General features: G+C 44.5%; 1 protein-coding gene across 5 annotated transcripts in view; it reads left to right on the top strand.

Moving 5' to 3' along the window:
• Positions 1-24,684, top strand: part of PLCH2 (phospholipase C eta 2) — a 310,582-nt gene that overhangs the window by 162,853 nt on the left and 123,045 nt on the right. The window contains exon 1 of one of the 5 annotated variants that reach the window (XM_079986751.1): positions 1,095-1,401. The exons of the other annotated variants lie outside the window; for them this stretch is intronic. Within the exon in view, the coding sequence (XP_079842877.1) occupies positions 1,359-1,401 (43 nt within the window). The 5' untranslated portion in view covers positions 1,095-1,358. Of the gene's footprint in view, positions 1-1,094; positions 1,402-24,684 lie in introns of those variants that run through there. 5 annotated transcript variants of the gene reach the window in all.

The following is a 24,684-nucleotide window of genomic DNA, read 5'->3' as shown; positions in this document are numbered from 1 at the left end:
GAGATTGTATCCTTGGCAGGTGCAGAAGAGAAGGGACAAATTAGAGAGTTGCATGTGGAATAGACCCACTGACACTAATGGGCCTAAGTTAGCTGTGCCTATTTATTTAAATGGGTGTTCTCTGGGTAGGACTAATGTTGTATACCTGGAAGCATGGAAGGGTTGCCTGGTGACCTTTTAAATCTGCTAGTATTTAGCTATTCCTTAGATTCTTCATGAGGTCACAACGAAATACCATCTTAAAATCAGTGTAAAAGAAATTACTTAGAGTGCCCCCTGAAATATATTGACCTCTGACACCAGAGGCCAAGAATAAAGGGGTGCATCTTCAGCCTCCCATTGAAGCTATGCAATGACAGTGCTAGGTGCACCTTTGTGTATGTGTGTGTGGGATAAATTATGCAGTGAGTTTTGTCCGGACTGAGGGTCACAGTAGAGCTAGGAGATATAGCAGCCAGTGCCACAGGATTGGCTGTCTCAGGTCACCTGGTTCCCTGGGGAATCGAGAGGAGGATTCTGTTCTCTAGTGTTTTGCTGTCCAGCTGTGAACTGTCTGCAGACCCCCCTCCAACCAGCAGCCCCCTTGATGCTTGGAGTAGGGACCTAATATTTGACCCCACTGGTGCTTGTCCCAACCACTGACCTTACAGGGCACAATTCCTCCCATTTTACAGGTCAGAAAGCTGAGGCTGAGAGAAGCCACCCAGCAAATTCATGACTGAAGATCACATCTCCTGCTTCCAAATCCAGTATTCCCTTTCTTCCTCCACCGCAGTAGCTGTTGGGGAGAAAATATATATAGGTGTGAAAGAACACAGCAGAGTTGTTTTTGAGCTGATGCGCCATGTGTGGCGAAGCAAAAATTGGTAACAAATGTTTCTAGCCGAGGGAATGTGTCCCTTAGGGTGGGGGAAGGAGGGGCATGCATCACTCGGTTGTCACTTCTTTTGACCCCCCCCCCCGCTCCGCTGCAAATAAATTACCCTGCGATCTTTCGGGGAGAGCAGGCACTGAAGAGTTAATAACAAATTATCCCAGGTGGCTGATCACAAAAGAAGCTGGCAAAATTCATTGAAGCTTCTGTGCTGGTTGCGTGTGTGTTCGTTCTCTCCCTCTCTCCCCCATTCTTTCTCTCTCTCTCTGCCTACCTGTCATACTGTACGTGGACCAGCATGAACCCGGGGAGGGGAGGCAGCGTCTTAAGAGAACTTTCTGCTTTTGCGTTGAGGTGCATGTCTTTGCATGCTTGGCAGTCGCCCGTATTTCCCCCCAAAATGCTCACGGAGGCTCAATGATGCGTCTTGCTTCGGGGCTCTCTTACTTCCTCTCTTCTGCCTCCTTGACTCCCTTGCTGGAATATGGATGATCTGAACACCATTAGATGCCTCAGCCCAGATCAAGGTAAGGGAGAAATGTTTGTTTATCTCCCACCCCACTTTTTAAAATCACATTTTCCTGGGGTTTGTGTTGAGATCCAGTTGCACCTTGCAGGGAAACCTTAGCCCCAGCCAGCATTCCAAGGAGACAGGTATCTATTATTTAAGGTGGCTCAGACACCTTATTGGAGCAGAGGCAGCTGTTTCCCAGCTGGGGAAACTTGGCTTTCTACCTGACATTTCTAACTCAATTGCTTCCCCAAACAAGTGCACTCTCCCCGGAAAAGCAAAAGCAGCCTCTTGCCCTCTGATGAGCAGCAGCAAGGCATAGGGAAAGTTGCACCGGCAACCTGGTGCTTTTTCTTTCTTTCCTGCAGCTCTTTGACAAGAAGGAAATTTTTTTTTGGGGGGGGGAGGATGGATAGGAAACAAGAACAAAACAAGAACAAAACACAGACCTTTCCTAACCCGACAGCTGAAGGGAAGACAGCAAAGAAGTAAATAATATTCCCTCCCAGCCCTTGAGCCACAAGTCTGTTTTTGCAAAGAATATGCGTGTGATTTGCTTTCCCTTACCCCCCTCCTCCCCAAAATAGATACAGCTTCTTTTTGAAGTTTTTTGGTTTTGATAACAGAGATGTCCCCAAACCTTCCAGGGCACAATGTCAGAAATGCATTTAAGTTGTGTTTAACACCCACCCACTTTGGATAGTTTGCATTTGCCTTAATTGATTTTGCCAACAGCAGGAACTTACGGGAGAGGAAAGGTGCTGCCTTCTTGGTAGACACCTTGGGAAGTGTGTGTAATTTAAAATGAACTTGTATGGCTTAAGGCACTGGTGTGTGTGTGTGTTGTATAGAAGTGGAAACTCTTGCTGTTTCACCCTTGGCCCAAATCCTGCAGCAGTGACCCTTTGCTGCTGCAACATTAAGAACAGCAGTCAAATGGCTTTAAATAATTCATGGCACTGTATTTTCATGCCTCTTAGCCATGTGGTGTTATGATACTTTTTTACAGGAAGTAAAAGAGGTGTGACTTGGAGCTGACTCCTGTGGGGAGGGAGCAGGCAGGGCGGCGGTGGGGAGTGTGGCAGCGATCTGTCTTCACATTTTTAGCACCTTCCTGATAGTTCTCCACCTCCCATGCCCAATGTGTGCATGCTGTGTCTAACACAGCTATCTATACATCTATCTGTGAAGTGAGAACCGGCTTTGTTAATCGGTGGGGTAGCAAACCGAAACCCAGAATTTGCCAAAGAGTGGTTTTGTACATTTCTTCCTCTACTCAGCATATAAAGGGAAGTTGGACACCCAGAGGTAAACACAAGCTGGGGCTATTGGCTGAAAAAGCTTTGGAAACCAGCCCTTCCTGGCTATTGGCTTTGTTGATGTGGTGTTAGGGAATGTTTATGAACATTTCAACTGCTCAGAAGTTGTTGTTGTGTTAAAAAAGCTCCATATACCAGGGCCCAGTGTAAATGGGCAACTGTATGAGACAGTGCAGAAGGATAAACACAAACTGTATTGCACCCAAAAATACACATGCACAAATTGATGTGGTTCTTTTCCATTCTGCACCATGTCTTGGTAAATGGTTTGCAACCACCACAGTGGGAAATTCTGAATGACCTTCTTTAAGATAGCTGAATAAAGGGGGAAACCAACAACTCCTTTAAAGAAAAGCTTAAAAGAAAAGCAGAGTTCATTTATCTGGAGCACTGTGTGATGAGTTTTTCACTCTGGCCCAGGAAAGGTTTCTGTAGGGCTCCCATCTAATCCAAAGAGTAGGTTTTTGGGAAGCAAGAGAAATTAGAGAAATACCAAGGTGGTTCACAAAACAATATAAGACGGAGCAAAAACAGTATTAAGACATCAGCATCATTTATAGTAACCAGGAACATCAGGAGCTGGTATTAATGTAAACACCCAGATGTATATCTTTAACTACTGGCAGGAGCAGCCCCAGAGCTGGTACTAAGCTGATCTCCAAGGGGAGATCATTCTGCACCACCACAAATGAAGCCCTTGTCTGCACCTTTGGGTGATAGACATCTGCATACTGTGGTACATTCAACAGGGATTGCTCTGTAGATCACTGCAACACTATAAGGGAGAAAGCAGTTTCAGGCCTGGTAAGCCAAGTCTAAAACTGTAAACTTGACTTAGTAAACTGGGATCTAGGACAGCTCTTTCAGCCTAGTTGTGTTATAGACACAGCAGGAAGCCCCACTTGGCACCTAGCTTCCCCATTCTGCACAAGCTGCAGCATACAAACCAGTCTGAATGGCAGCCCTACAATAAAGCAGATGACAGCAATCCATTCATGAAGTCACCAATGTGTGGCTCAAAGTAGCCAAGCTGCCTCGGAATGGTCATAGCCGACATCCCATCTGACGCTGGTAACAGAGGATGTGTCTGTTCCTTAAAAGGGACTGCAACTAGTAAATTCTCCTATTCCCAGACCTGTGAGTTGCTTGCCCATAAAAGCTCTGTCTTATCGGGATTCCTTTTCAGTTTATTGGTACTCATCCAGCTCATCACTGCATGCAAACACCAGTCTAGTCATGCACTGTTATCCCTGACTCAGATGTAACAAAGAAATAGAGACAAGAGCCATCTGCATAAGGATAACACTTTGCTCCAAATCTCCAAATGACTACTCCCAACAGCTTCACATAGATGCTAAATAGTCCTGTTCCTTTCTTTTTCCTGATGAAGGTCACCCATCTGGATGACCAAGGCTAGTTACTTCCCAAAACAGCATCTGAACAGAGACTGGAATGTATCTAGATAATCAGGATCTCACAAGAGTCCCAAAGCTGGGTTGCCACCACCTTCAGGTTTACCTTACCCCCCAAAGAAGGTACTTGTGGGGCCACCTGGCTAACCTGAAAAGGCCATGATGGAAAAGATCAAGAGAGCATGTGGTTGGTCGAACCAGTGCAAGTGTCTTGTCCACATTTGCAGTCTTCAGCAATTGAAACTACACATGATGGCATACTTGCATCCCTTGCTTGGATCTGTCTTAACAATGACATTCAGGTTGCTATGGAGGTGAGCGATTTTACACTCAAAAGTGCCTAGAAAAATTGTGGCAGTGGGCTTTCAAGGGTTCTAACGTACTGTCCACTGGACCAGTCATTTACAAACCCCTCACCACTTGAAAAAAGCTTTGCTCAGAACACCACAGGGCTGCCCAAGCTCTGCAACAGTGGAGAGGGCAAGCATGAGTGATGGTGTTAACGGCCCCTTGCATTACTGTTCTACAGTGAGAGCAAGGCCTTGCCATGGTCACCAGCTCTAGTTACTCCACTGCAACTTGAGGATTCAGAAATCCATCATATTCCATAATTCCCTGGGGATGGACCATATGGATAGGTAGGGATGTTGGGAAAAGGAAGGGGGGGAGACAGGAAGGGGATATGTAATGACAATGTGAAATAATGGGAAAGCTTCTTCCTTGGACCTTTCATACTGCAATATCTGCCTTTTGACTGAGCAGTAACCCCAACATCAAATACGTGTGTATGGGGAGAGAGAGAGAGAGAGAGAGAGAGAGAGAGAGAGAGAGAGAGGAAAAAAGTATGTGCAGAGGCCAAAAATGAAATGTTCCAACTTTCCATGGATTGCACCTGTGGGAGGTGCTCTGAGCCCCAGAAATGGTTATGATAATGTTGGGACTTTTGTTTTGCTTCTTTTGAGCAGTACGTTCTTATACCTTCCCTCCTCAAGCTCCAGCAAAATACCATCAAATTGCACAGAGTTGCATAACTTTGATGTGATTTCTGTAGCATCCAGCTTTTCTTGGTAGAAACGTTTACTTCACTTGGTATAGAATGTTTTGTGTTTTGGCTTCATTGTTCACAAATATGCAAGTCCATCTCAAGGGTGGACCACATGCTTTGGATGCAGAAGGTCCCAGGTTAAATCTTTGGAATATTTGGTTTAAAGAGTGGTAGTCTCGTAATCTAGGGAACCGGGTTCGCGTCTCCGCTCCTCCACATGCAGCTGCTGGGTGACCTTGGGCTAGTCACACTTCTTTGAAGTCTCTCAGCCCCACTCACCTCACAGAGTGTTTGTTGTGGGGGAGGAAGGGAAAGGAGAATGTTAGCTGCTTTGAGACTCCTGAAGGGGAGTGAAAGGTGGGATATCAAATCCAAACTCCTCTTCTTCTTCTGAGAGAGCCACCTGAACCACCATCTGTTTATAGCAGGACAAATAATTTGACATGACATGGGATAGCCTCCCCATGTTCCTTATGTCGCCACATTGAATTGCTGCTAAAGCCACAAGAACTGCATATACATCAGATGCCCTTGTGTGTGTTTGTTTGTTTTTCATTCAGAGGGAATGATGGCTCAGTGGAAGAGCACCTGATTTGCACGGAGAAGCCCGCAGGTTCATTCCCTAGCACTTCCTGTGGTTGTACCCAACTAAGGCCTTTTAATCCCACTGAAATTAATGGACCCAAGTTAGTCATGTTCATTCATTTCATTGAGTCTGCTTTGTGGGATACCTTTGGTTTAAGGAAGGACCCAAGTCCCTGAAAAGCTCCTGCTGGTCAGAATAGTCAATACTGAATTAGATGGGCAGTTAGTGTGACACAGTATAAGGCAGACTCCTTTGTCCCTGGTCTCTGAGAGTGTGGTGCGGGGCAATCCTGATCCCTGGAACCTTTCATTTTAGGACTCACACACTCTGCACGATGCTTTCTTCTCCCAGATTATTCATGCATGGAGTAATGAGGGCAGGAGATATTTATCAAATGTGAGCGGAGCGTGTCATCCACAGCATCTGAGCTGTTCCCATTAGTTAACCATTCTGCTGCATTCCCTGTCATTCATCTTGCCACATTTAGTCCTGGCTGTCAGTTCTGCTGGTGTCAGGCAGGAAACCTACCTGTTTTGTGGGGCCAGTTGTCCTCCCTGATCAATCCATCTTGACTGAGAAGTAGCAAAGTGGCTGCTTCAAAAATGTGGTTCTACCGTAATTGGGGTTCTTGTGCGTTGCTTATTAATTGCTCAGTCCTCCAAGTGCAGTGTTTGCCTTGGGAAGGTGCATCAATTCCAAGCAACATTCAAGGGGCGTCATGCTAGATCTGCACATCCTAAGTGCGTGTATGCACATTTGAGAAACTTAACAGTGTGTAGGAATGAACACATCAATGGGGAATGGTGCTGGTCTCCTTGAAATTCTATTGTAGCCTTTGGACTACAACTCCCATCAACCTTAGCCAGTGTGGCCAATGATCAGGGATGGTGGTAGCTGTAGTCTAAGGCATCATGCTTGGGAAGGCTGGTTCCCTGGATTCCAAAATGTGCTTAAATATTTGTCCCCGAAATTACATGGGATGGTGGAGTTGTGCCTAGGGACGCGGGTGGTGCTGTGGTCTAAACCACTGAGCCTCTTGGGCTTGCTGATCAGAAGGTTGGCAGTTTGAATTCCCATGACGGGGTGAGCTCCTGTTCATCTGTCCCGGCTCCTGCCAATCTAGCAGTTTGAAAGCACGCCAGTGCAAGTAGATAAATAGGTACCACTGTGACGGGAAGATAGGTGGTGTTTCTGTGTGCTCTGGCACTTGTCACAGTCCTCTGTGTACCAGAAGCAGTTTAGTCCTGCTGGCCACTGTTAGGATTCATTCCCGTGTTGCAGTCATGGGATTGGTTTTATCACATGACCGTGTATGTTTTCATTCAACATTATGGGAAGTGACGGAGACAGGATGTTTATATTACTGTGTTTCTGTGATGTAGGATTATTGTCCTTTGTTCTTTCTATTTGTTGTCTGATGCTGAAGAGGAAGGAGCTGAGTTACGATGCTCCAAGTGTGCATATGTAAATCAACGTAGTATAGCCAAAAGCTGCACTACTGAGTCTGTGAGCTGACTGCCTATACTCTGCTGATCCTGAAGTGTGCTGATGCCTCTTGGTATCAGTCGCTGTGATGTTCGGGCTGGAGAAAGCTTTTGAATCTCCCAAACGACCAACCAGGAGGGAGAGAACATGCCAGTTGTCTCTTCCGGACTCCTACTCGTGTGTAGGACCTCCTGACAGCCACATGACCTGGAAAGATGTCTGTGGACAAATGCCGGCTCCCTCGGCCTGAAAGTGAGATGAGCGCCACAACCCCATAGTCGCCTTTGACTGGACTTAACTGTCCAGGGGTCCTTTACCTTTTTACCTTTACACACTCCAGTATATTTTGTTAGGATTTCCCTGGAACTCTCCCAACAGGTAGTGCTTGGTTCCATCAGTTAGAAAAAAATCCATCATTGGGATAGAAACTCAGGCAGGTCAGGAAGCTGTTTTACTGTATACAAAGTCAGACCATTCACCCACCAGATCAGTATTGCTTACACTGACTCGCAGCAGCCAAGGTTCCAGAAAGGAGTCTCTTGGCCAGGCTGGGGATTGAAGCTGGGGCGTCTGCATGCTAAACATGTGCTCTGTTTAACACTGAGCTATCGCCCTTCCCTTAAGACATAGGAGCATATGAAGCTGCCTTATACTGAGTTAGACTTTTGGTCCCTCTAGCTAAGTCTTGTCCACCATGACTTGTAGCAGCTTTCCAGGGTTTAAAGGTGGGGGGAGCATTCCCAGATTAACCCGAAGATGCCAGGGATTGATCCTGGCACCTTCTGCATGCAAAACATTTGCTTCCCCAATGCATACCCTCTTGTGCCTTTAAAGAAAGGCAGGATACAAATGGGGCAGAAGATAAATCCTTGTTTTCCAGTATTCCCGTTCCCAATGTCCACCAACCCATTTCTTCCATTAAGTCCTCCCACAGACTTCGCAGTCTCCAAACTGCACTTTCCCATCACCGATGCGTTCCCTGACATTCCCTGGCAAACTATTTGCTTTGGCTGATGCATTATTAAATTAGCAGAGTTGGCTTCATCAGGGCAGTAACTGCATAGATAACGTGTTCCAAGCTGGAGAGTTGGGAGTGAATAGGGGAGCTGATGCTTTTGGATATGGAACTAGACCCCTTCAGGACTGCAAATTTCACAGACTTAGGAAATCGCCTCTCGCAAATTGCAGGCTTTGGACTTCATTCGCACAGGAAGGCATCCAGATGTTGGGAAGCAGGCCATTTTCAGTTGCATTCCCACCTGATTTTGCAAGGATTTTAAGTTTTGAAATGAGTTTTTATGAGCCCCGATGTAGGCTTCCCAGCCAGCTAATACTGGCGGTCTGACAGTAAAAGACAGCATTCTTCTGATAATGGCCAGTGTTGGCTGGCTGGAAACTCCCTGGTTCTTGGTTTTCCTTTTGCCTTTCCTTTTGCTAAATCCATCTCAGCTCTGCCACATTCTGCCGCAGCTCTTCTCCACTGAACCCACCCACTAATAATAGGTAACTAAGCCCTGATCTGTAAAACATTTGTTCCCAAGTAGGCAATAACATTGCTCTGTCAGAGGCCACAGTTTGTATGTATAGATATTGTTATAGCAAACCCTCCAACCAGTGCTAGAAACTGAGATATGAAAGCTAGGAGCTAAATGGCACCTTAAACATAAGTTATGGGTGCAACAAGGGAATGTCAAGGCGCGCTTTTCTATAACGAGAACACAAAGCTGAAAACGGATGAACTGCAGCTAAAATATTCTGTTCATTTTTCACATGGTCTAGTCCTTCCCCTGCCAACCCCAGTCTAAAACTAAATAAACCAATATAAAACTAAAACAAAATAAATGCTAAAAACATCAACATACCACAGGTGGTGCTGTGGGTTAAACCACAGAGCCTAGGGCTTGCAGATTAGAAGGTTGGCAGTTCGAATCCCCCCGATGGGGTGAGCTCCCGTTGCTCAGTCTCTGCTCCTGCCAACCTAGCAGTTTGAAAGCATGTCAAAGTGCAAGTAGATAAATAGGTACCGTTCCGGTGGAATGGTAAATGGCATTTCTGTGCGCTGCTCTGGTTCGCCAGAAGCGGCTTAGTCATGCTGGCCACATGACCCAGAAGCTGTATGCCCGCTCCCTCAGCCAATAAAGTGAGATGAGCACCGCAACCCCAGAGTCGGCCACAACTGGACCGAATGGTCAGGGGTCCCTTTACCTTTACCTTTTTAAGAAACAAAGAGAGAGAAAACCACCCTCACACAAGGGATTGCAGAGGGACATTAATCCCCTTTACTTCTCCCAACAAACTCCCTTTGACCTATTTGTAATTGGGCAGGCTTAATACATGTTTGGCCAAAAGGGGGAAATTATAGTCATTTTTAGATCCCCCATTATAGTGAATGGGCAAACAGAAAGCTTCAGTTGATATGTAGTTGTTTGTAACCTGGAGCTCAGATTGAAGAGGAGGGAGAGCACAGAGTGGCCTGGAAGGAGACTGGAATTTTTTAAAAAATATACAGACATGAGGTAAATCTTGAGGCTTGGGCATACAAGTAATCTGAGCCTGCCAGTCTTTTGCTGTTTCCCCAATTAATTAGAAACTTTTAGCCCTTGGCCAGGGTATGGAGTGGGGAGGATAAGTAAAACACTTGCATAGATATTGTATGGTGGGGACATTTGCCTAGCTTGAATGTTATAAATTGGGCTTCCTTGGTGGAGGAATTTGATGGCATTTGGTGTAATTCAAAAGCACTCATTATCTCTAGGAAAGGCTGAGAGAGGTCTTAGCTGGAGCAGTAAATGCTCAGCTGTCCTTCAGGGAGCTTAAATTCTCTCGCAGGTTCTTTAAAATTGTCACTTAATTAATTGGATTAATGCAACTGGGCAGCTCTTTGCATTAAAAAGGATTCTTACAAAGCCCCATAGGATTTGAGACCCCATTAGACCGTGTAAGGCCTCCACGCTTTTCAGCTTTTCTGAGCTGAAGGCAAAGGCGCAAATGATCTTGTAAAGGAAACTACCATTGTCTGCCCATAGGGACAGGGGCAGGAATGACAGTGTGTAACAATTGTTCGCAAGGACGTGAAGAACCGGCTCTTTCCCATGCAGATCTTGGCTTGTTTTAAAAATTATTTATGCACCAGTTTAGTTACTGCGGCTTTTGGCGTTAACAAAGAACCAGAATCAGCCACATGTTCCTCTTCCCTTGGATGGTATCATATTTTGGGATGTCTTCTGGATCTCTCACTTGGCAAACAACAACAACAACAATGTCATCACCCAGGCCCCTCCCCCTGCGCACTCTTAATTAGTCCAAAATGGATTACCGTATTTTTCGCTCCATAAGACACACTTTTTTCCTCCTAAAAAGTAAGGGGAAATGTGAGTGCGTCTTATGGAGAGAATGGTGCTACGCAGAGAGGGAGAGCTGTGCAGCGCCACTTCAGCGAAGCACCTCTCCTGCGAAGCGGGAGGAGGAACAGAAGGGGCTCCTTCTGTTCCTCCTCCCGCTTCGCTGAAGGGGCGCTGAAGGGGCTGTGCAGCAATCCCTCTTGCTGTCCTGGCTTCTGGCTTAGCCACGCAAAACCTCTTGAGGGCAGGGGGAGCCTTCATCCCGCTGCCCTGAAGAGGCTTCGCGCGGCTATCCCAGAAGCCAGAACAGCAAGAGGCTATCCCAGAAGCCAGATCCCTCTTGCTGTTCTGGCTTCTGGGATTCAGAATATTTCCCCCCCTTGTTTTCCTCCTCCAAAAACTAGGTGCACCTTATGGTCTGGTGCGTCTTATAGAGCGAAAAATATGGTATTTAAGAAACCCACAAATTAATCCATGAATTTTTCAGATTAATTTAGGACCTCTGCTTTAGGTTTGAACTGCAAAGTGGTGTCAGGGAAGACACAGCCAGGCATGGGAAGTGCTGCAGGATGTATCAAGGCCTCTGTGCCCTGTCACATATCAAAGAAATCTTGGGTGCTCATAAAAAAATATATGAAAAGACCTCTGTGTCTTTGGTCACATACATTTAAAGCACATGCCTCTCCACAAAAGAATCTGGGAACTATAGTTTGTTAAGGGTGCTGGGAATTGTAACTCTGTGAGGCAGTAGACTACAGTTCCCAGGGTTCTTTGGGGGAAGCAGTGTGCTATATGAGTATGGTGTGGGTGCAACCTATTATGTCCCTTCCGAGCCTAAAGTGAGCCCTCCCTGCTTTTTTGACAATTGACCGACTCTCCGGGGTAGACTAGATTTTCAATCCTTTTGGGGGATTGTTGGTTGCCATCGAAGATCAAACTGTTCTCCGATGGAAGCTATTTGCCTCTGTAGCTGCTCCTGAGACAGCTGGTAGCGTGTTGTAGTGTCACAAGATATGGCCACAGGCTCAGGAGATCTCCTAAGGCTGGGCACCCATCTGTCAGAGAAGCTGCAGCTGCCAATATACTGCACTGCAGATTCTGCAATGAGTATGTGGTTGGATCTTTGATGGGAGAGATCTGAACTGCTGGTGGGGCTGGCAGGTCCACATTGGGATGCCTCCTCAAGCTGCAACATCCCTGCTGAATGGGGGATGCAGCTGATGTAAATAACTGCTGGCTGTTATTCTTTGTTTCTCTCAGGGATGGGAGAGAGAGAGTTGGCTTCAAGCAGCTGTGTTCTTGGCTTAGGAACACTCAGGATAACAATGCCTTCGAAGCCCCTGTAATAAAGTGTGCAAATAGTTAGTGCTTTTTCCTTCCTAAGCACCCCCTGGAGCTGTTTGCTCCCCAGACATTTTCTACTGGTAGCTCCTTGGTGCAACCTGGACTGGAGAAATGCTGTGCTGTAGTCTTGCACTGTAAATCATAGTGGGAATTGTTTTAGTTGGCCTTTATGGCTGAAACATGGACCAGAACTATAGGAAATGGGTGCTGTGCTAGAGCAGAGTGGAAGGATCCATTTTAGGCAAAGCCTGAATTCTTTTAATGTCTTTTTCAGCATATCTCATTTCAGGAAGCATGAATGATCAGGTCTTTCTCTTAGTCAAACATATCCAATTTGCACTTTCTGAATCACAAACTGAAACACATCCTTCAAAATTTGCCCATGTATGAATTCTCTCCAGCCAAATAATGTGTACTAAAGATGCACAGAGTAGGGTAAGGGGCACATAAAAATGCATCTGCTATTGAAAATAAGAGACAAAATTCCCATTATATTGGGGAAATGTATCTGCAAATATATGTACATTAGGCAAAATAATACAAAACTATGCATGCTAAGAGAAATTTGTTGATGAATTTTCACGTGGACTTTAAACCGATGTTGAAATGTGGTGAACCGAATTTAAGATTGTAAAAATGAGAAACCGAGAAAGAGAGAGAAACAGAAATTGATTTACTCTTCCCTACTCTTAGCAGATCAGCTTATTCTTAGCAGAACAGCTTTACAGAAACCTGGAAAGTTTGGTGGTTGCCGTACATGATAATCACAGTTTAGCCCTAGTGGGTTGGAATATAAACCACCATGGAATGTAGCCTGGATTATGGCAATTTTTTTTTTATTGGAGTGAGATTCAGAGAGATGGCTGGCAAAAAGAAAGGGGAAGGCGGTAACGGTGCTAATTTACTCTTGGCTGTGGAAAGTTTTCTGCTAATTAAACAATTACTGCTGCAAAATGAACTGCAAAATGAGGGGGAATTGTTTCTTAGTGGCCTTGCATAAACGGCAATTGGAAAACACTAATTGTCCATACTAAATCATAAGGTTGCAGTGCGCCAGATCAATATCTTTTTGATTCTTTGATTCTGCAAAGAGTTATTTGACTTTTGAACCAATTATCAGAGCTACTTTGTAGCCAGCCTGTTGGAAAGGATGTGGATTTCACGCTAGAAAATCTCTGGTTTTCTCCCCTATTTTGAAGCTTCCCAGAAAGATTCCAAGCATTCAAGAATTGTATTTTGCACTTCAGTGATGACAACACCTAAAGTTACACCCAGTGCAAATCCTACTCAAAGTAAACTCGTTGCAATTAATCAACATGTTGACTTCAGTTGGATCTGTTCTGAGTAAAACTTTGTTGGAGATAACCTTCAACATTTATGTTAGCATTTGTGGGCATTTGAAGGCACTAGCACATGGGTAGGCAAACTAAGGTCCAGGGGCCAGATCCAGCCCAATAGCCTTCTAAATCCAGCCCGCGGGCAGTCCAGGAATCAGCGTGTTTTTACGTGAGTAGAATGTGTCCTTCTATCTAAAATGCATCTCTGGGTTATTTGTGGGGCATAGGAATTCGTTCATTTCCCCCCCCTCCAAAATATAGTCTGGCCCCCCACAAGGTCTGAGGGGCAGTGGACTGGGCCCCTGCTGAAAAAGTTTGCTGACCCCTGCACTAGCAGAACAAAATAATTCTGAAAGATTTCACTAATTAGGCAGAATATATCTATGGCATTGTTGTTGTAAAGGTAAAGGGACCCCTGACCATTAGGTCCAGTCGCGGATGACTCTGGGGTTGCGTGCTCATCTCGCTTTACTGGCCGAGGGAGCTGGCGTACAGATTCTGGATCATGTGGCCAGCATGACTAAGCCGCTTCTGGCAAACCAGAGCAGCGCACGGAAACGCTGTTTACCTTCCCGCCGTAGCGGTACCTATTTATCTACTTGCACTTTGACATGCTTTTGAACTGCTAGGTTGGCAGGAGCAGGGACCGAGCAACAGGAGCTCACCCCGTCGCGGGGATTCGAACTGCTGACCTTCTGATTGGCAAGTCCTAGGCTCTGTAGTTTAACCCGCAGCGCCACCCGCGTCCCATTATTGTTGTACATTGTTTTAAATGTTTGCTTTCCTCCTGGGATTGTACCCCCAAGTGTGTTTTATAAGCTGGTCTCTGACCGTAATAAATTATCTATCTATCATCTATATCTATCTATCTATCTATCTATCTATCTATCTATCTATCTATCTATCTATGGCATTAACAGACCATCAGTGGACAATAGTATAGAAACTGGATCACCAGTGGAACTCCTCCTTTTCCTGTCTGTCCAGTGATGTTGTTGTTACATGGAACATGCAGATATATTTAAAGCCCCTTTGTCATTGGTTACTCAGTGCCTGACATCTGAATGGATATTCAGAGATTGAAAATAAGGAAGGAAAAGCAGGGCATTCCAGGATCAAATCAGGCGGGATAGCAGTGAAATAACACGAGGCATGAGAAACCTTTGGCCCTCCACATGTTGCTGAATTGCAATTTCAATCATCCCTGATCACTGGCCATGCTTTCTGGGGCTTGTAGTTCAGCAGATTGAACGTCCATCAACTCAGTACCTGGAAAGAACCACAGGTTTATTTTAAGAAGCCCCAGGTACTCAAATGTAGCCTTCACAACACCTCATATTATTTCCCTCTATCTGATATTAGTAAAACATGCAGCCCTAGACATGTTTTCTCATTAAGTACAAGTAAATCTCATTAAATACAAGAGGGCTTGCTCGAAAATGAAGTGTGTGTCTGGGGGAATGCAGCTTTAGAGAAGAAAACCGGATTATTATAACGTGAGTGGCAGCAGAAAAAAGGAGAAGCATCAGCCATTATTTAAAAGGAGGAATAATCTTAACTTGAAACCTAAGTGTCAGTAAGACTGGTTCTAAAGATGTATCCTTAGGAAGGATCTTCCACCCCCAAGGTGCTACCTTTATTTCAAGACATGATGAGCTAGGGAGGAAAATTTTGCTTAGTCAACTTTTTTCCAAGTGAACTGACCCAATTTGTTCATCCCAGACTAAAACATGGATTGTTACATAATTATCCTTCAGAGCTCCAAATTTTGCAACTTGGTTCTTGACTCAAAAAAAGTACAAACATTTACAAGAAATTGTGTGTTTTAAGAGAAAATGTGTACAATGAGATGAAATATGTAGTTGAATACATGTTTAATTACACTTTTGCATTTCTATCTAACTACAGTATATATATATCTATCATCTATCTATCATCTATCATCTATCATCTATCTATCTCTATCTATCTATCATCTATCTATCTATCTATCTATCTATCTATCTATCATCATCATCATCATCTGTATCATCTCTCTCTCTTTGTCAATAATCTATCTATATCTGTCATCTGTCTGTTTGGTATGGAAACAGGACAGAGCTGGCTTAGGGCTGAACACATGTGAAAATGACATGGATGTGGAAATAGACATATATCCTTATCATGAGCCCTCCTAGAACTACAGGAGGCAGTAACAGTCCCCCAAGCCATTCTAGGAAAAGAACTTTTCAGAAAAGGATCATTTTTTTATATGTGCAATTAATTGCTTTGTATATTCTTAGACTTGTATTGCAAAATCACTCTAAGGCACTTAATAGGAAATGATTCATAACTGTAATAATAATAATTATTGATAACATCTCAGAGGAAAGGTGAGCATTGCAAGCTCTGAATTTTTCTTTGGATTGTATCAATATGCAATCTGGAGAATGATGGCTTTCCTCCTCTCTCAGTTTTATCTTGTTAAATAAAATGACTCAAAGTCACACCACTGCAATCAATATAGGAGAATTGAAATGCGGGGCAGGGGGAGTTGGGGAACCCATTCCCCACAGATGACTTGAGGGATGGTGGGCTCCCCACCTTAATTTCCCTCTATGGAATGTTGTGACTCCATCACATTCAGTGGACATGAATTATGCAGGTTTACAGGGCGGTAAATCTGTTCCATTAGATTGCATGGGGATGGAAACACAGATGCTGGAAGGGGGAAATATAGGAGTGTCCAGTGTCCATTCCCATGTGGAACCCCTGGGGAGGGTTGGTCACTACTCTTGCTCTTGGATCTTGTCCCTGCATCCTCTTTCTACCATACCAACTAATTCAGCAATTTCACTCCATTTGTTTTTGAAAGGGGCAGGTGGGAAGGGGCTTCAATGGGTGGGTAAGTTGGAAACGTGCTCTTTCAGAAAAGTTGCCAGAACTCCAGCAACTTCTGCCTTAACCCAAGGCGAACTTCAGAGGACTCACCCACATTTGCTGGTCGCAAGCTTCTGGGATTGCGCTCCTTTGCAATTCTGAGCCTGTCTTGTTCTTCTCTTTGTCAGAATCCTTGGCAGGGCATTAATTCCACCCCACCCCCACCAAACACACACACACACAATCCTGCACATAGAGATTATCCGATTACTGCTTCATCCTATTATATTCAGTGTCAGGAACAGCAGCCTATTATAGCTTGAAAGGAGAAAAGTGAAGCCTGGCATTGGACTAGTCTCAGCACCTTTGCCATCATTACTGCTAGTACTTTAACTAGCATTGAAGCATAGTTAACATACATATGAGCTGGGGTTCTTCTCTCTGCCCACTCCCTGCTTCACTGTAAGTCCAGCGTTTTATCAGAGGATGCATGTATTATTAGAGAATGCGGTGGAGGAAGTTTGTTACTCTAAGGAAATGCTCCCATTAATGGATGAGGCCCACAGAAGAGCCTACATGACCCAGCAAGGAGAATAGGAGAGGAACGGTGATGAGAACTAGTAGAGAGGAAAAAGCGGTGAGCCCATGAGACCAGTCAAGAAAGGAAGCAATCAGGACCATGGACAGAGCACAGTGAAGTGGATGGAGGCAAGTCGAAGGTCCACAACCGTGTCTCCTATATTAGGTAAAGGTACCCCTGCCCGTACGGGCCAGTCTTGACAGACTCTAGGGTTGTGCGCTCATCTCACTCTAGAGGCCGGGAGCCAGCGCTGTCTGCAGACACTTCCGGGTCACATGGCCAGCGTGACGAAGCTACTCTGGCGAGCCAGAGCCGCACACGGAAACACCGTTTACCTTCCCGCTAGTAAGCGGTCCCTATTTATCCACTTGCACCCGGGGGTGCTTTCGAACTGCTAGGTTGGCAGGCGCTCGGACCGAGCAACGGGAGCGCACCCCGCCGCGGGGATTCGAACCGCCGACCATGCGATCGGCAAGTCCTAGGCACTGAGATTTTACCCACAGCGCCACCTGTGTCCCGTCTCCTATATTACTGGTCCACTGAAAAAGCATTCTTCTCCCGATCCGAATTTCGCCATGGCTTCAGGGTTCTAATAACTTAGTCTTGTGTACAAAGCAGGACATGCGGTAGGAATCCTCAATGGTTCCAAGTTTTTCAAAATAATTTCCGTAGTGCATAGAGCAGGGGTGGGAGTGGGCATGGCTCCCAGCCTCCCACCGAAAGCCACATCCCTCAGGGGCAATCTGCTGCAAGCAAGGCTGAAAATGATTGGTGGGTGGTGATAGGGCCAAATGTGGGCAGGGCCATCTCTTTTTCACTGTGTGCCACCTCTTTCTTTCTGACACCCTCTTCTCCCTCTTCCTTTCCCCTCCAAGATAGAGGGGGACATATCAGTCTTGAACTAATTGCTTGCTGAGGGCTTTTTAAATCAGGCCTGCAGCCATAGGTGTGCAGAATAGCGTGCACCCACAGATCAGATCAGCCTTTAGCATCTTCATTTATTATGAGTGCATTTGAGGGGGTGGGGAGATTCAACATGAATATGCATATAAGTGCATCAAGATTATTTTCGTGCAGTGCTGCACCAATGTGTGGGACCACACAAACAGAATTTTGATGCAATCTCACATATGCTGTCATATTAATCTGTTACATGTGTATTTATCCATATTGATAAAACACCAAAGAGAGAGAGAAATCATGATATGAATGTATATGATGTTCTTTTCTCATTGCTTTTGGTTTTTTGCCACCACACAAACAAAATGGGGAGCATGTGTGCATGAGCAACATCTTGAACACTTAGAATACTGTTGCAATTATGCATATTATATATATTGGGATTGAGTTTCCCCCCTGTTTATTTAAATATTGTATGCTTAGCATAATAACTAGGAGCTTAAACTATGAATCAGGAAGCCCCCATTTAAAAACCTTGGTGTATGGGCTGACCTCAGTTGCTATCCTTAAGCGAGCTACCATCACAGAGTCATAGAAATGGAGCTGGATGGTACCTTGAAGGTCATTCAGTTCAGACTTGCTGAGTTCTGGTAATCTTGTATCTCTATCATCCTTGGCAGTTAGTGATGGGGCAATCTGTCAATTTTGGTTTTTCCTCATTTTTCCCCACTCCTAAGTTTTCCTAATTTCTCATGAAAATTTATTCAACATTTTTCCTAACAGATACATTTTGTATGTGCAGCTTTGCCTAATATGCACGTTTTTTCCCCTTCAAAACATCCCCCAATATAATGCATATTTGTATATGAATGAATTTCCTTTATTACAGCCACAGACCAGCATAAGCAAAACTTCTAAATAAATAGCAGAACAGTATCTCCAAGCAGATAACTATTAAATTAACTGAGATCAAGAACCAAACGTAGATTAAAACATGTACATAGAATACTTGATTAAACATAGACAATGGATGAATAAAAACCGATAAGAAAAATTTAAAGGAGATCAGTTAAAAGAGAACAGCTGTATGGGGCGGGGCTTCAGAAGTGCGGATCTAACAGTATGGGCCTTCTATTTAAGACTAATTTGTAGCATAGACCATCCTTCAACGAATATCTATCATGGCAGCGCAAAATCTGGCGACTAAATATGTGACTTCTGGGCATCCGTCCTGTAGTAATAGGGAGATGTAGTCTTGTTCTGAACTTATATAGGATGGGCTGGATAAACCTAGCTCGAATGTCTATGTAATACTGGCAGTGAAGAAGGGCATGCTCTGTTGTTTCCTGCTGCCCAGAGACACAAGGGCATTTCCTCTCCTCGTATGGTATCTTCCTATAACGGCCTTCCTGTATTGCTGAAGGGAGGGCCTGACAACAGGTCAAGGTGAAAGCCCATATTTGTATATTATTTTCACAAATTTATGCATTCTGTAAAGTAAAGGTAAAGGGACCCCTGACCATTAGGTCCAGTCATGGCCGACTCTGGGGTTGCAGCGCTCATCTCGCTTTATTGGCCGAGGGAGCCGGTGTACAGCTTCCAGGTCATGTGGCCAGCATGACTAAGCCACTTCTGGCGAACCAGAGCAGCGCACGGAAATGCCGTTTACCTTCCCGCCGGAGCGGTACCTATTTATCTACTTGCACTTTGACGTGCTTTCGAACTGCTAGGTTGGCAGGAGCAGGGACCGAGCAACGGAAGCTCACCCCGTCGTGGGGATTCGAACCACCGACCTTCTGATTGGCAAGTCCTAGGCTCTGTGGTTTAACCCACAGCGCCACCTGTGTCCCTTAGCATTCTGTACTGCACTGCAAAATTCAGAGCACGAGTTTTGAGGCATGGCTGTGTTTCAGTTCCTATAATGTTTCAGAAAGTGTGAATTAGGCAAGTTTGCCTTCGAATGAGAACCCTACTGACAAGTGTTCTTCTCACCTCTGCATATACATTCAATTACCTTCTCTAATGATAGAGAACCTGCCACCTCCTGAGTCAGTCTGTTCCACTGTCAAGAAGATCTTCAGATCAGAAAATTCCTCTTAATGTTTAGCCAAAATCTACTTCCCTGCTATTTCCACGCATTGATTCTAGACCCGCTCTTTTGAGAAATGGAGAACAACCCTTCTCCATCTTCCTCTTGAGAGCTTTTCAGATAATTTGAAGACCACTATCATGTCTCTCCTTAATCTTTTCTTCTTCAGCCTGAAAAAAGATTCTTAAAAAAACCCAAAACTCATTTAAAATACGGTGCCCAGAAACTGATTCAGTGCTCCAGTGTGGTACAGTGTGGTCTGCCCTGCTGTAGTTTTGACAAAACATAGACTTCTCTTTAGAAAATAACTTGCGATGTTGTATGCATTATCTATTATTGCTCCTTCTATTAAAACACACACACCTCCTCTTTTCACTAAATAGAATTTGAAAAAAAGAGAGCTTTTCTTAACCAGACATCTTTGGAATTCTTAGTTTGGTTCATGCATATATTTTGAGATGCTTGGAGGTAGAATGGCTTATATATATATATATATATATTATTTTTAAAAAGGGAAACAGCTTAAAACAACAACAACAACCAGGAGCTGAAGTGAATGCAAAATACTCAGAATGTTCCCCCACCCCCAGTTTCTTTATTTTAATAGCTTGAGGACATATTGAATAAAGAGGCTGGTGCTTAATTGCTGAAGATTATTAGCATATGTTTGTATTTTAAAAGCAACCATCCCGGAGGCCCAGAACAAAGGAAGGGTTTTTTAGAAGTGTGTGCATATTGGGGATGGACTAAATGTTTTCTTAATTGGTTAAGTGAATGTACAATCTACAGATGAACTATTTTAGGAGTCTCTTGGAAAGAAAGCCACCTGGGAATATAAAATGGGAAGTAATGCTTTTTATCAATCCTCAGAGTGCAGACCCCAAGTGGCTAGATGTGAATTTAGTTGGCTGGGCACTTCTCAGAAAGTATGAGCATGTTGGCTGTGTTCCAACGTTGTATCAAACCATGGTTTTCAGCCACCACTGAAAAGGCCCTTTTTGTGATGCCACCTCCCCAAAGGGCCTCAGATGATGATCACAAGGACTGGGCCAGTTCATATGGGGAGAGGGGGTCCTTGAGGTATTGGTGTCCTGAGCCCCATAAAATGCATATGAGAACAGCAAAAGAGATACGTATTTATGAATATTTAGAGAAACCCAGGGATGTATCTAATGCTAGTCCCACCCAGAGCAGATTCATTGACATTAATGGACACGTCTACCTTGGGTCTGTCAATTTCAGTGGGTCTACTTTGAGTAAAACGTGTCTGGATCTCTCTCTCTCTCTCTCTCTCTCTCTCTCTCTCTCTCACACACACACACACACACACACACAGTTTAACACCAATGTGATGTAACACAGGAACTGCTGCAGACCTGGGGTTTTGTTTTGCTTTTCCATTAGAAAACCCAACCTAGCAGGTTGTTTTGAATTATTCCTGTGACCTCAGCCTGGTAACTCTATAGGTCTTCTCTTGTTCAACAATGGGCTTCCTCTGCCCCAGTAAAGGACGGCGGCTTCGTTACCTGACCTACTTGGTTGCCAGCAATGTAGGCTAATTCTCTCTAATCCTGAGAAATTAAGTGGGCAGCAGGAATGCTTGGGTAGCGTGCAAGGAGAGGTTGGTAAGGCAAAAAGAATCAATGTGTCTTCGGAACTGAAAGGCTTCCCTATAGGGAACTTCACTGTTCTATCAGATCTCTGTTAGCTTCCTTACATGAAAGCCTGTGACGCCCAGTGATTAGAGCAGGGATGGCTAACATATTTTCAGGCCAAACTGTGATGGCAACATGCCAGAGGTGGGTGTTGCCACTGTGTGTACACTTGCCTGCACTCACACAATACTTACAGCACACATATAGAGACCACATAAATAAACACAGGCAAGCAGCCATGCACAAACAAACAAACAAACAAACAAACAAACAAACAAACAAACACATAGCAGTGCTGGGGGCTAGGGAGACCAGACACACTAACTAGTAGGCAGGCTGACTGCCAGAGGAGGCAGGCCTAGTATTTTTGATCTCCATTACAGTTCAGGAGACGGAGGCCCTTCTCCTTCTCCAGCATGGTAACAGGGAGGAAGAAGAAAGCTATCCGAAGTCCTTCTTGCCTGTTTCTCTTTCTGGTGCAGTGCTGTTGTGGGAAGATTTTATTCCTCTGGAAATGGGAAGGAGAGCACTTTCCTGTTTCCTGAGATCTTGCAATGGTGCCACACAAGAGGGGCAAGAGGAGTCTTTGCCATGTTAATGAAGGCAAAGACACAGGGTTTTAAGAGGGCTGATGTTGCCTCTATAACATTGTAGTAGGAACACTAAACCCCAGTAAAATAGGGTGTATGTGTACTGTATGTCTCCCAGATGTACTACAAGCCCAGGAAAACCCCTCACCTCCAGCACGACCACCAGATCTGTTGCTGTCCAACAGATGAAACTTGTACAAACAGTTTTTCAAACTTCTCTTCTTTCTTTATGCTTCCAGTGCCCACTATTTTGATTCAACACCCCCTCACTTGCAGCTGAGGCTACTACCACCCTCCTGGATCATTCCAACGCCCCCCAGGGGGCAATATCACCTACTTTGGGAAACACTACTTTCCCAAAGTAAAGGGACACAGGTGGCACTGTGGTCTAAACCACAGAGCCCAGGGCTTGCCAATCGGAAGGTTGCCAGTTCGAATCCCCGCTACGGGGTGAGCTCCCGTTGCTCGGTCCCTGCTCCTGCCAACCTAGCAGTTCAAAAGCACGTCAAAGTGCAAGTAGATAAATAGGTACTGCTCTGGCGGGAAGGTAAACGGCATTTCCGTGCACTGCTCTGGTTCACCAGAAGCGGCTTAGTCATGCTCCCCACATGACCTGGAAGCTGTACTCTGGCTCCCTCAGCCAATAAAGCGAGATGAACGCCGTAACCCCAGAGTCATTCACGACTGGACCTAAGGTCAGGTGTCTCTTTACCTTTACTTTAGACAATATTCCCAGGGTAACTCTGTCTAAGGATGCATTTTAGCTTATCTTCAGATTCCTTGGTCTCTTGCATAAATCTTGCTCAGGGTTTTCTCTGCAGCGCTCAGATATACTTTGGAACTTGGTGAAGTCAACAGTTCATGAAAAAAAAAAAGTACTTAAAGAGCCATTTCTGTTCAGCTCTGCTTTAGTGTTGCTGGGTTCACATATACTTTGGAAACTGTACAAGCTTTGCTTGAATGCAAGGTCCTCCAACTCTGAGGTTGTGGAAGAAGCAGAATCTTCTGAACAGCTGTGCCATATGGATGGTGCACTAAGCTCCCTAATAAATCCATGCTCAAGGTTTAAGTTGCTCATCTTCCCAGTGACAGGTGGGGGTGGGGGTGCCTTGTTTACTCCCCTTCCCTGTGTTTGCCTGCATTCACCCTTGTACCAGAGGCTGATGACTTCTAACTGTGTCCAATTGACATAGTTTATGCCACATGTAGAGTGCCTCCTCTGACTGACCAATGAAGTTGAAGAAAAGGCCAGTTATATTGAGGGGAGAGAGCTGCAGCATGGTTGTAGAACAATGCTTCCCAAACTTGGGTCTCCAGCTGTTTTTGGACTACAACTCCCATCAACCCTAGCTAGCAACACCAGTGGTCAGGGGTGATGGGAATTGTAGTCCAAAATCAGCTGGACACCCAGGTTTGGGAAACATTGTTGTTAGAGGATATATGTTGCAAACAAAGGTCCCCCAAGTTGGTCCCTGTCATCTCCATTAAAAGAGTCTGAGGGGAAAACTTTTTATTTATTTCATTAAATATATATACATACAGTTGGAAGTGCAGCAGCAGGGCTCATTCATTTTTTAACTCAGGGGTTAATTCTGTTCTCACTGTTAAGTCAGCTACCCAAGATAGGGTGAAGGTGTTGCTTAGCAACCAGTCTGTGTGGCCTGATCTTTAGTGAGCTAGAACATGGCTGTGTAGATCTGAGGGAGTTTTTCCATGGTGTATTTAGTCAAATGTCTCAAATGACCGGAAGGAAGTAAGTGAAAAAAAACACACACTTTGTTGTTCCTTTCTACCCAAAATATGCACTGTTTTTCTTCAATTTCATCAGAATTTATTTGCTCTCTGGACTCCATCTGCACTATTTCAGTGACTTTGCTAACATATACCATCCACTCGTATGAAATATCAAGGCAATAGACAACAATAATATACAACTACAATAAAACATACAATACCAATACCATGCACAATAATCACAAAATGACTGGTTCATCTTTTTAAAACAATAATTCATCACATAAAAAAAAATCATGTGAGATCTGGTAGTTAGCTGTAAGGATTTTTGAAGACATCAAGAAGGGGGTATTGACATCTGGCTCTTCTGCCATGGAGAGGTCACTTTGGTGCTGCTAACACAGAGAAAACAACATGGGAGGCAGCAGTTATGAGTTCCTGGTCTCTGCAGCCACAGCAGGTGCTGTGATTCTCGATTTTTCATTTTATCACTGCTAAGTTCCGTTGCCCACATTTCTTTTAAAGCCCTCATGAAAATTCACTTATGAAAAGTGCAATTTTCTCCAGATAATACACATTTTGCCTGCTGTAATATGTGCTTACAACAAGTCCTCTTGATACAAGGCTTTTTTATAAGTCATTTTCACTAACATGCACCTTTTTAAAAATGCACTTTTCCGTAACGGATACATTTTCCTACACATTGTTTCGTTGGAGAACTGCATCGTGCAATCCTGAGAAGTGCGAATTTTGAAGGATCACTGTCCTGTTTCGAGAAGCAAGCATTATAAACAGAACCCAGTGTCTCCCCCCTTTCCTATTAACTACCCAATGTGTATCGCCTAGTACATATGGCAACAGTGTGGTCATGCACACCAAAGATTAATGCAGCACACTGATGAGGTGCTAGAAGACTGATCCCTTGAGAGGTCAATTAGAGAACAGTGGGCCTATCATATTTTATAGCCATGGGCAGCCATGTAGCCCTACTCATTAAGGCTTCGGGAAGTCAATATAGCAAGC

The sequence above is a fragment of the Podarcis cretensis genome (assembly GCF_951804945.1).
Source record: "Podarcis cretensis genome assembly, chromosome: 8".
Taxonomy (NCBI): Eukaryota; Metazoa; Chordata; class Lepidosauria; order Squamata; family Lacertidae; genus Podarcis; species Podarcis cretensis.
Note: the sequence above shows the minus strand (reverse complement) of the source record. Positions and strands in the feature narration are given on the sequence as shown.